General features: G+C 42.9%; 2 protein-coding genes across 3 annotated transcripts in view; both read left to right on the top strand.

Moving 5' to 3' along the window:
• lrrc45 (leucine rich repeat containing 45) overlaps positions 1–4,984 on the top strand; it is a 5,103-nt gene extending 119 nt beyond the window's left edge. Inside the window, 17 exon segments of the mRNA XM_025057313.1 lie at positions 1–130; positions 206–267; positions 344–414; positions 495–673; positions 1,036–1,164; positions 1,311–1,423; positions 1,732–1,790; positions 2,207–2,284; positions 2,473–2,608; positions 2,821–2,898; positions 2,998–3,109; positions 3,222–3,292; positions 3,380–3,472; positions 3,680–3,772; positions 3,876–4,049; positions 4,137–4,284; positions 4,374–4,984. The exon segment at positions 1–130 is cut by the window's left edge and continues 48 nt beyond it. Of these exon segments, the coding sequence (XP_024913081.1) occupies positions 1–130; positions 206–267; positions 344–414; positions 495–673; positions 1,036–1,164; positions 1,311–1,423; positions 1,732–1,790; positions 2,207–2,284; positions 2,473–2,608; positions 2,821–2,898; positions 2,998–3,109; positions 3,222–3,292; positions 3,380–3,472; positions 3,680–3,772; positions 3,876–4,049; positions 4,137–4,284; positions 4,374–4,573 (1,926 nt within the window). The 3' untranslated portion in view covers positions 4,574–4,984.
• Positions 4,985–5,200: 216 nt separating this feature from the next.
• On the top strand, positions 5,201–11,650 carry rac3b (Rac family small GTPase 3b). 2 transcript variants are annotated; one of them, XM_008314145.3, is made up of 6 exons: positions 5,205–5,650; positions 7,252–7,323; positions 7,898–8,015; positions 8,160–8,222; positions 8,832–8,991; positions 9,187–11,650. In XM_008314145.3, the coding sequence occupies exons 1-6, from the start codon at positions 5,616–5,618 to the stop codon at positions 9,315–9,317; spliced, it is 579 nt and encodes a 192-aa protein (XP_008312367.1). In that variant the 5' UTR covers positions 5,205–5,615; the 3' UTR covers positions 9,318–11,650. The 2 variants fall into 2 exon arrangements, with proteins under 2 accessions (XP_024913083.1, XP_008312367.1); XM_025057315.1 differs by having other exon boundaries at positions 5,201–5,650; positions 7,898–8,222.
• The last annotated feature ends 484 nt before the right edge of the window (positions 11,651–12,134 follow it).

Below are 12,134 nucleotides of genomic sequence, written 5' to 3'. Positions count from 1 at the left end.
CATGGCTCCAAGCTTGACCTGAGTGGACAGAGCTTGTCTGTGGACACCTGCACAGTGCTGTCCAGGGCCTTCCACAAAGACACGGTTCTTACAGAAGTGGTACTCAGTGACTGCATGCTCAGTGAGGAAGGTGAATGCTCATAACTCTTTCGTGAAAACATGCTTGAGAGATGGATCAAGTAACAGTGTCTACTTTGACTTTCAGGTACCAAAGTGCTTCTAAAGGGCTTATTTGAGAACACAACAGTGAAAAGCCTGGATCTGAAGGTACCAGCTGTTAAATTAGACTATAGACCTTTATTTGTTTATATGTATTACGTTGGATTCATTATTTTGTGTTCAGGGAAACAACCTAAGAACAGCAGGGGCTGAGGTGTTGGGAATGATGTTGGCCCGCAACAAGACTTTGTGCAGGTGAAAATGACGCTTTTCATTTCTAATTAATGCCTCTTGCTGTTACAGTAAACATATACTGTACTGTCATGTGTTCACAGGCTGGTATTGGAATGGAATGCATTGGGAATTAGTGAAGAGGCTTTCTCACTCTTCTGTGATGGTCTGGCCTCCAACAGCGTGCTGACACAGCTGGACCTGCGGAACAATCAGATCAACCACAGAGGAGCGACGGAGCTGGCTCTGGCTCTCAAACACAACTGCACCCTGGAAAAGCTCGGTGATTGGCAAATAAATCTCATATGACACTGGTTTAAACACAGACTGTGCAGTCGATTTAGGAATAAAGTATATGAATGAAAAAAAAAGGATATGATGAATAAAACATAACACCACTCCCTCACTCACATTTGTTAAAAGCCACAGACAGGAGTGTTATAAAAATTCAGAAAAAAAAACCCAAATTAAGTTTAAAGAGGCAAAAGGCATAGGATAAAATAGAACCAGCAACAACAAAACTCCACACTGCAGCTTTTGAATAAATTGTGTCCTTTTGGACTTTGTTGCTATGGTAACTGTTCTGTTTTGGGTTCATTCTAATAAATAAATGTTCTCAAACTGACTCACAATCTCTGTCCACAGACTTGAGGTGGAACCATATTGGTCTGCTGGGTGGCAGGAGTCTGGTGGAGGCTCTGCAGAAAAACAAAAGGCTGGTTCAGATGGAGCTGGCAGGAAACAACATTCCCTGTGACCTACTCAATGCACTTGGTAAGTGTTTCACTCAGACTTAAAGCTACAGTTGCAACAAAAATTGAAAAGGAAACTTTAAAACAAGTCCACTCGTACAGTGGATTTAATCATTGTCTTGATATTTTCTGCCTCCATTTATGACATCTATTCTCTTCTCTTTACAGACCAAGCCTCAGGTCGCAATTCAGACAGACAGTCCACTCTGAGAGACAGCCACAGGAAGACTCAGGTCCTTACCAAGGAGATCCAGACCCTGAAGGACATGAAGAACCACCAGGTAAATTACACCACATGTATAATGTGATTTAAAATAAGTTCTATACATTTCCTTTTCATCTTTGGCATAGTTACAAGAAGAAAAACTGTTAGATAAACAGACCCAAAGCTATTAAATCATTTCACTTTATTATGTCACTCATCATGCAACTTCCCACAAAGTGAATTGAATGGAAACATGGTTTGTTAACAGGTTCATGATACGAAGGGAATCCCATCATAGGGACTACGTTAATGGAAGATTTATACATGTTTTATGAATGTAGAATAAACCTCTTGGTCATAGATGTCTCCCTGTCTTGCTTTCAGTACCTGAGTCTAATGGAAACTATAGATAAACAGCGAGAGGAGATGGGGCGATCCAGCAGGTGACTTGAACTGGCATTTTTGTACTGTTTGTTTGCAGAAAAACTAAAAAATAAAAGTGACATTTTTTCACAAAAGTTGCACTTTATCCCCATTATCATAAAAAACACTCATGTAAGTTAAGAGTCAATTTCTTTATTCTTTACTCCCTTTTGGTAAGCTGAGTAGTTCCTATTATCTCAGGTGGAAGGATACGTTCAATAGTACTTATGCACAAGGGCTGGAAGACATCATGTTCCACTTAAAACTGATAAGAAAAAGAACCTCATTCAGTATGTAAATGTAAAATTCCAAGAAGCCTGTGATGACCATGATTACTTTACAACTCAATTCAGCCCTCACTTGTGATATACTGATGAAGCATCATTAAAAAACCTATATTTTTGTTTTCTAATATTATCATTCTCTGTGTCATTAGGTCCACTTCCATTCAGATCATTCAACTACAGGACGCTCTAAACGAGAGGAAGTCGGCTGTCAACACTCTCACTGCTAAGTAAGCTTTCAGCTTCCTTTATTTCACATTTGTGGTACAGTAGACCATCACCAATAGTTTCTGTGGTGCAGATAGCATTACTCTGCTGGGGTTTTACATTTTTTAAAGTACATTTCTATACTAAGCTGTGGCTTTGGTCAATAAAACACCAATCTTGTCATTATTGGTGTTGTCTTTCTGATGTTCAGGCTGCAGATGGTGGAGGCCGCTCTTGCCCTGTCTGAGCAGAAGAACCACAACCTGACGGAGCTGCTAACTTTGGTCAATGCAGAAAAAGATGAACAGTGTGAGAGACAGACGAAAGAGAGGATAAAGGAGCAGGAGGTAAGATGCTAATGAACTGTCAGTTGATATGACAGACAGGATTTAGGAGGAAGGGACACATCAGCAGGGCAATATTTGTACGAACATCTTTCTGTCATCACTGTTTGATGTAATGGGTCAAAAATATAATAAATAATAAAATCAGGGGATGGTTTTCTAGTGTGTATAAGTACATGTATATTCACAGGGTTCTGCTGTTTTCTGTGCTGCAGGGGAGTGTGATGAGAGAAGGAAAACTTGTCAGAGAAATTCAAAATCTAACTGACGAGAACCTGGAGCTCAGCAGTAAAGTAAGAAAGAACAAAAGCCTAAGTTGTTTTGTGTGATTGTTTGAAAAATCAGTGCTTTAAAACACAATCCGTGTGTGTGTGTGTGTGTGTGTGTTGAAGGTTGAGGAGATGGAGAGGAGGTGTAAGTCTCAGCAACAGCAGATCTTTGAGCTGAAACAAGATCTGACCAACAGCACAGCTGAGCTTAAGTTACGACTGGTGGAAGCTGAAGGTAACATACACACGCACACAGACACAGACACAGACACAGACACAGACACATACGCATGAGCACACTGGTTTCCAAGCACTTTCAGTTATAACTGTGTCTAACTTTGTCTCAGATCATTTGGAAACTGAGAAACGAAGATCAAAACAATCTCTGGAAAACATGGACACTCTGAGACAGAAGGAGGTGTGTCTCCCCTCTCTCTCTGCTGCTGTCTCTCTCTCTTCTTTCTGTAATCCTTTATGTACTAAGTCAACACGTCATTATTTTTAGGTGGACCACATAAAGAGGAATGTGGAAGAAAGTGAGCGATCTCTGCAGGAACGAATCTTCAAGCTGGAGGGCCAGAGGATACAAATGGAGGAGGTCAGAGTTCATACAGACATGCTAATAACTTTATAAAAAAGTAACTCTGAGAAATTCAGAGAAAATGTAGTGAAAAGTAAAGGTGAAATCCACAACTCTGGAAGTCAACTTACTTTTAGAAATGTGATTGTGCCGCTGATTTAAATTAGAGAGCACAGTTAACATAAGTCCCATTGAGTTAAAACGCTTATGTGTTTCTTACTGCAGGAGCTGAGTAAAACTAAAGCAGTGTGTGTAACAGAGAGGGCGCAGGCGGAGGAGAACCTGAGCCGAGTGAGAGCACAAGTCCGTTTGGAGGAGGTGGGTTATCAGTCGGCTTGTGTTTTCATAGTTTCCAGATGATTAAACTTTGGGCCTCCACTGTCAGACCAACAGCTTGTATTCCTTGTTTTCCTCTGAGCAGCAGGAGCACGTGTTAGTTTTGGAGGAGAAGCTGCGCTCCCTGCGTTCCTCCTTGCAGGAGGCCCAGCTGCACTGCACCCAGCAAAAGCAGACCATCTCTGAGCTGCAGGCCAAGAACAGCCATCAGAATATAGAGATGGACGGACTGAGGCGCAGGATAGAGGAGCTGCAGCAGGTCTGGACGAGACACGTCCAAGCACAACATACACTCATTTGATATATATACTTTATGCAACGTGTGCTGGGGTGGGTTTGGTTGCAGGAGCTGTCAGGTAAGGATCAGGAGAAGGTGGCGGAGGTGAGCCGTGTGAGGGTGGAGCTGCAGGAGCAGATTGGACATCTACAGGTAGAGAGGACAGCACAGGAAGGACTCAGAGAGAAGATCAATGCTCTGGAGAGGGAGATCAAAGGTAAAGGTTTGCTTTATTTGTGTCCTACAGAAAAAAAACATTGAATTTACCAACAGTCACCAACTGAACTGTGGTTCTGGATCTTTCAGTACTGAGCAGCAACCACAGAGAGGCGCTGCTGGACAAAGAAAGTCAGATGTCCTCCATGCTGGAGAAGCTGCGTTTAAAGGATGCAGAGATCCAGAGGATGAGGGAGGATGAGGCCAACAGAGCCAGTGTCCTGCAGAGTGCCATCCTCACATACGTCCAAGGTTCACCTCTAGGACACTACGGCAGCCCAAAGAAATGACCCGGAACATGTCTTACATTCACCACTAGGTGTTAGCCGAAGCTATGCTCAGGTCCAGGAACTGACTTCACCAACTAACAGATGTGCTTATGCTACAAAACATGCTAATATGGTGCTGGTCACTTTGAACATCAGTGTTAAGCTGCTAGTCAAATTTTACTCCTATGGTTAATTGTTAATTAGTAATTCAACTTTTTTTTAAATTCTGATTTCATGTACAACATTTCTACTTTCTTTGTAATAAAATAAAAACACAAGTGTGAGCTGATCTTTGTACAGGTGCTATTTTTATTATACCGAGAATCATATTTTGTATATATTTTGTTTTGTACACATTGTAGGCATGTTATTGATATTTGATGTGCCTATTTTTGATCGAATGTGTTTTTATCAATAAATGTGATAAAAGGAGAGATGAGTTGGTGATTTATTTGAGAAGCATTGAATTTTCAGGAATGATTGAACGATTTGCTCTGATTTTCTACAAACAGGTGACATTACAGTATTGAGTGAGTGCATTTGTAGGGTGGGGATGTATGAGGTCACTGGGTCTCGAGTCTGTGGTCAAAGATCTTTGTAGTACAAGATAGTGTCCGTCCAGTCATAGCTTGGTTTGCTCCACTGTAGCATAAAGGAAGAGGGCGTTATTAATGGGTTATGTTTAGAATCAAGACATAAAGCTACTGATGTTACAATGTACAACAGATACAATAAAACAATCAATAGCTTCAAGACACAGAACTTAAAGTATAAATGGGGCATTCAATAATCTAGTGATTCATTTTATTATTGTTTTTTCTGCAACCAATGTTAAAACGAAGACGAAAGTAAGCGGCAGGAAACATTTCATTGTCCGTTTCTCCTCCTGTCCCTTTAAACGCATTCGGCTCTTTCCGGACAGAATCGGCTGCCGCTCGTCAACGTCTCCTTTCACTGCGGCTCCATCGCTGTGCGAACTGGCCCGTCGCTGCTCTCATCCGAGACAGTCGGATCTAACCAAGCTCCATAGGCGGCTCCGCCAAAGCCTTCAGCTCCAGCACAAATGCAGGCGATCAAGTGTGTGGTGGTGGGCGACGGGTAAGATTGCAACACACTTAAACGCTGATGAATACACACACACAGACACACACACACAGACACACCGTAGTAGCGTTTGTCATGTGTGATTCAGTGATAGACCCACGGGCGGATGGATGGATGGAAGGATGGATGGATGAAGGGAGGATGCTATGTGGGGCGCACGAATGGGCGGCTTTTCTGTGCTCCACTCCCTTTACTTCGACAGATTCGCTGCGCTAACGTTCTCTCCTTGTGTAAATTGCATTGGTAGGTGGGAGCGGTGCACGCCTGGATGCTATGCAGGACTAGCTCGCCTTGTTTGCAGGCCACTGGAGGCAGCAGCAGTAGGAGCAGCAGCTGAAGTGCTGATGCACGCTAAGGAATTTGTGGCCCTGTCAGTGACAAACAGGCCCTCGCTGCTGCCCCACTTCTGCCCACAGTCTGCCTGTTCTCACTGCACCCACACACTACACGTCCACATCCAGGCAACAGACATCTGTGGCGGCATTCTCCGGACTGTCCCTTTAAGGCCATTATGTCATTGAAAAATAAGGGGAGGTTTTATTGCCAAGACTAAAGAGAAGGCCTGAGATAATATTTTCTCCTAAAAAAAGTCAACATGATGAACCCTACTTTCAGAAGAGTTGGTGCACAGCCCAAAAGTCCCATTAAAAACCCTGACTAGTCAGGATGTTTTAAATTAACATTTAAAACAAAGCACAAACGGCGAGGTAATTTCATTCAAGACAATTATCCTGCTTACAGAGGAACCAGGCAGAATGTTCCTCCATCCTTGATATATTTTTTATTATTTTTAAATCACAATAGGCTGGTGTCTCTAATATAATACTGACATTGACTGTTATATAGATATCAGCTATCAGTTTGATTTTAAATTTGATTTTATTTGTACTTTTGGCTTCAGCTGCATGTAATTCCCTCACCACAAAGAGGAAGTCAGCTGCACATAAGCCATTATTTTCATATCAAGTTTTTCAACTTTATAATTGGCAACACAGAGCATGTTTTCTGCAGCGGGTACCATATATGCACACTGAAAGTCCTGGTGGAGAAGTTAAGTGTGACACACCACCTTCCTTTGTTACTACAGCACCAAGCGCCAACTACTCTGTGTTGCTGTACACCTCTGATCCTGGCAAAACCTAGCACAGGATCTGACTAATGTATCTAACACTTGAGCTATCCATTTATCCACTAAATCCTCAGTCAGACTGGACTAGATCAGAGGGCTTCACTGACTTTCAGACCAAGGACGACCCAAAGAGATTAGGGAGTGAAGAGATTTTCTGGCTAATAACACATACCACTTATAAAGTAAATTCAATGGAAAGCCCCTTAAAAAACATACAGATAACCAGATGAAGTAAAGCAGTGAGTTCAGTCATTTTCACCACGTCCCTATTGGCATTCATTCAGTTTCCAATTCATAGGAAACAACCCAGACCCTCAGGCTCAGTGAATATAGGCCAGTGTCTGTGTGGTACTGGGTACAGAGTAATCAACCCCTTTCACATGTACATGCAGTGTACAGTGGAGCATACAGGCATCAACACAGTCCATTTTTACACTGGTGTGTGTTTTCTTTTCCTCTTCCTCAGTGCTGTGGGTAAGACCTGTCTGCTGATCAGCTACACCACCAATGCCTTCCCTGGTGAATACATCCCCACTGTGTGAGTGGAACGCACGCACACACACGCACGCACACACACACACACACACACACACGATGATATCAAATCTTTTTTGAGTGACTTTTGGAATGTAGATGTTTAAGAAATATTAATTTTGTTAAGAGTTTTCCAAATGTTGCTTTGATGGTGGCATAAACAAAACTGCACTAAGTGGACTAATACAGAGTGAGTTGTAAGTTCACTCCAGGTTTTGATTTTGAGTTTATAGATTATATGTCTGGGAAAACCCAGACCATGTCCATCCTTGTGAGTTTGTCATAGAGGGTTATTGGTTTTAATCAGCTGACCTGTGACGTAAAGGGCTCCAGTGTGAGCCTGTGATCATGTCAGGAGTCACATGACCCTACAACAACAACAACGACAACAACAACAACAACAACAACAACAACAACAACAACAACAACAACAACTAGACTGGACAACTTCAAGCCTGGTTCAGATTAGGTTGACTTGTTGACTTCTGTGTTGGATGATCCTACACAGCCTCTGTGGTTGCTTTATATTTGCCCAAGACGAGGTGTGTGTTTCACATAATTTCATAACCTCCCCACAGCTTTGACAACTACTCTGCTAATGTGATGGTTGATGGGAAACCAGTGAATCTGGGCCTCTGGGATACAGCAGGACAGGAGGACTACGACAGGCTCAGACCACTGTCTTACCCACAGACGGTACTCAATTCATGCTCTCTCCCCTCTCGCTCTCTCTCTCTCACACACACACACACACAGGCACATGCATACACACACACAGACACAAAAACACACACACTTAGACCTCGCTCTCAACTAGCCGTGTTTCTGATTCTCTCCCAGGATGTGTTCTTGATATGCTTCTCCCTGGTCAGTCCGGCCTCCTTTGAGAACGTCCGTGCTAAGGTCAGTACGCTGACTGGCCAAACATCCCCCTCCTCACCCTGTACCTGCCACTCTCCTCCATGCCGAGTCTGACCACACGGAGGCACATCTTTTGCTCCACCTGGTTTAATCCAAATATCGCCCCCTTCTGTTCAGACCTCGTCTTAGAACTGTCCAGATGCAAAGAGAGACATGTTGTAAGACCAGGTCTGAACTGGTCCAAACACTCTGCAGGGGTAGTGACCCGGTCCAGCTGTGGTTTAACCTGCTGAGCATCACGAGACGCTCTCAGATGAAATCACACCTTTTTCTCCCGCGCTCCCTCTGCAGAGTCACTCTGTTCTTCTCTCAGGAGTCTATCGTTATGTGATGTGCTGTGACTGGAGGTTGTTCCAGCCTCTGGGGGTGTTAGCTTCATAAAACCGTGTTTCCTTTCAGGGTAGTCTATGAAAAAACATTTCTCTTCAGTTCAGTATCTGTTCAATGTCGATGTGGAAAGGCGGTCACCGCTGTCCCTCTGCGTCCAGCTAACTGTTCTCTTTCTCCTCTCTCATGACTTTGTCCTTTGTTTTATGCACATGGACGCACATGTATGTGTGTGTGTGTGTGTGTATGTGTCTGGTGCCTCAGTGGTACCCTGAAGTGAGACACCATTGCCCCAACACACCCATCATCCTGGTGGGGACTAAGCTGGATTTGCGAGATGACAAGGACACCATTGAGAGGCTGCGAGACAAGAAGCTTTCTCCCATCACCTACCCGCAGGGCCTGGCCATGGCACGAGAGATCGGTAAGGCTGCACAAAAACTCAGCACTAAAAGCCAAAGGAATTGATTGAACCTAGCCAAACGGTCAAATTGTGAAAACACTGATCTACAATGCTACAAAATGGGCTAGAAAAAAACTCAAAAAATGCTATCGACACATCTACATAAGCACAGCTGTCAACTTTTATTTCCCACAATGCCCCTCTTCCTCTCCTCAGGGGCAGTGAAGTACCTGGAGTGCTCCGCTCTGACCCAGCGAGGCCTCAAGACAGTATTCGACGAGGCCATCAGGGCCGTGCTCTGCCCCCCACCCGTGAAGAAGAGGGGCAAGAGGTGCACCATGTTCTGAGGAGGAGCCACTGCTCCAACAACACAACGCAACACAACACAACACAACACCACATCACCATGACAACAACTACTACTTCTCTGAGGGGATGAGAGGGAAAATTAGTGTGAGAGAGAGAGAGAGAGAGGGGGAGAGGGAGAGGGAGAGGGAGTGCTGCTGGGATGGAATTCTTGCTAATGATGTTTTTTCAAAGGCGATATTGGAAAACACGACCAACACTTAAACACCTTTTTTGTACCATTACTAAATAGTGCGTGGGTTCAGTAAGACGTTGACAGTCCGCCTACTTTATAGACATAGAACCACATCACGTTGCCATGAGGCTGATGAGAGGTTTCTATTTCTGGTCTTCACACCGGAACATCTTGCCTTTCTCAGCCCTACTAGCTTGAATTTGTGCCGTGACGATAGAGAGAATGTGAAGAATAGAAACAGTCTCTAGAAGTTACCCTTAGCTTCTCTTCCATGATCAGTATCAAGATATAAAATACTACTGGCCACATTTTTCAGTTCATCACAAGTGGGAAAATGGAGGTTCCTCCAGTTTCTTGAAGATGTTTGAGCTGAGCTTAATCTCAAACTCATCTGGTCCATCTGATTAGACCACTGCACTGGTCCAAGTGAAAGACCAGTATGGTCAGTACTGTGCAAAAGTTTTAGGCGGCTGTATATACATATACCACATTAATATTTTCAAGCATTTAAAAGCCAATACAGCAAATCAGTCATTCGCTACAACATTCAACCTGTTTTGGGCCTGTCACAGGTCAGACCGCCTGTCCCGGCAGAGCAGGTCCAGCAGCATGCTGCTGTCAAATACAACAACAACCTTTTACATATTCCACAGTTCAGTGTTGTATAGAATTTTACATTTGCTTTAAATACTTAATAAAAAAGGTAGTAAGAAGAGGGTATTTTGTACATGGCCACCTGTATTTTGGCACAGTGCACAGTCAGAGGACAAACATCTTCAGAAACACAGGACAAGTCCGTTCATCAACTAAACTCCTGACAGCGAAAACAACAGAGAACCTTCACAGAGGAATCTCTAGGTCAGGAGAACACGTCTTTTTCTTTTTACACTCTTTACTTAACAAGAATGTCTTTGCATCATTACTGGGTTAACACTGGTTTGTTTTGATGGAGAGCATGCACGTGGCTGTTTTAGTTGTTAATAACCAATATTTTGTAACATTTTATTGTTTAAATTTAAAACTCAACTCAGTTGTTTTTCTGCTTTGGACATGAATCTGATCTAAGTCGGCGTCTTGGGGTAACTTCATCCAACTGTGAACATGTGACAGAATAGCATGCCAAACGTGGGGGCTGTGCAACCTTGCTGCCTGAGTTCTGCCTGGGTGGGTGGAAGAGCTTGCATGGGTCTTAAAATATTCCGTCTTAATTTATCCCATTTAGATCTTCACCTCATTCCTCTCCTGTGTGTGTATGTGTGTGTATGTGTGTGTAAGAGAGAGAGAGAGAGAGAGAGAGAGTGTATATGTGTGGACAAGCACCTGTTGGTATCAGTGAGACCAGTGTTGTTAGTCAGTTTGGGATAGTTCATAAAAGACAGTATTGTTTTCAGCCAACTTTTTAGTGTCCAGTTTTTTGGTACTATTTCATATTGTATTGTAGGAAAAACACAATACTTTTCAGCACTCTGTGGACATAAAGAAGTGAAAAAAAAATCGCAAAGGGTATCAACGACATCTTGTGATGTACAGAATAATCCTTAGAGGAAAAAAAAGAATGCGTTATGAATATCTATCTACATGTACCTAAATATTTAGCTCTTAAAGTTCAACCTAAAGGTTGCTCATGTTGAAGTTTAGAAGTGTTGCTAACAGTGTAACCATAAAGGCGCAGATCGCGGTGAGGGCTAACAGCACAGATTGCGCCTTTATGACATGCATTTCTGTATGGTTGCAGGCCCGCGGTGTGACTGTCGCCCTCAGGTGGTGACACGCAGCACCGTGGGCCGTTCTTTGACGCTGTCTTTGGTTGGCCTAGCAAAGTGTGTGGTTGAATCATGTCCTGTGGTCCTGCCTAGCTGAGGTGTTGACATGTAGCTGAGAAGTGCAGCAAAATAAAAAAACAAAAGAGTAGAAAATAAGTCAAAAAGATAACTATTGCATGGAAGTTCTCTGGTTATTTGACCCGCTGTAATTCTTAGAGAGAGGTTGTGCAATGAAATGCATCGGCCATGTACGTATGTAATGTAAGACGACTTGTACACTTGTTTTAACTGTTTGTCTTATTTTTTATGACTTCACGTTTGTGTGGTGAAATATTTCAATTTTTTGTATACTAAATAAAAATGTCTATGTAAAGCACCGGAGCCTCAGGTCATGTTATCATTTATTTCTTTTTTAATACCAGAAACTAACAACTCTTAATAACATTTATGATCTGAACAAGTTGAAGTTTAAGTTGTGAACCTTTGTGAAACAGTGGAACTCCCCTCATGTACTGTATAGTCAAACTACATGCAGAACTGTATGTAAATTTCAGCTGAGTCTTGTTCTGACACAGAGACACCAGAATTAAGTCTAAAGCTGTTGTCACAGGAACAGATGTTTCCTACTCTGTCACTATCTACAGTGTACATCCACCCACAAATTCCTTTGTTAGCGCAACGCAAAGAACAAAAATAGTCTTCGGCTAATCTACACATAGACAAAGGCATCTGTTTGTTAGCGCAGCTGGTTTTTGCTGTTGTTTTTTAGAGACGTTTTTACCGAAACAAGGATGACAGACACATCAGGTCCAACGTTGGTCAACATGCCAGAAATCCTCCGTCCACAGGCAGAGCGACGC

Source organism: Cynoglossus semilaevis, chromosome 8 (genome assembly GCF_000523025.1).
Source record: "Cynoglossus semilaevis isolate Cse_v1.0 chromosome 8, Cse_v1.0, whole genome shotgun sequence".
NCBI lineage: Eukaryota > Metazoa > Chordata > Actinopteri > Pleuronectiformes > Cynoglossidae > Cynoglossus > Cynoglossus semilaevis.
Note: the sequence above shows the minus strand (reverse complement) of the source record. Positions and strands in the feature narration are given on the sequence as shown.

Coding starts and splice junctions, on each gene's coding strand:
- rac3b (XM_025057315.1), top strand. CDS start 5,616: ATGCAGGCGATCAAGTGTGTGGTGGTGGGCGACGG. Junction 5,651..7,251: donor TGTGTGGTGGTGGGCGACGG/GTAAGATTGCAA, acceptor CCTCTTCCTCAG/TGCTGTGGGTAAGACCTGTC. Junction 8,223..8,831: donor TTGAGAACGTCCGTGCTAAG/GTCAGTACGCTG, acceptor CTGGTGCCTCAG/TGGTACCCTGAAGTGAGACA.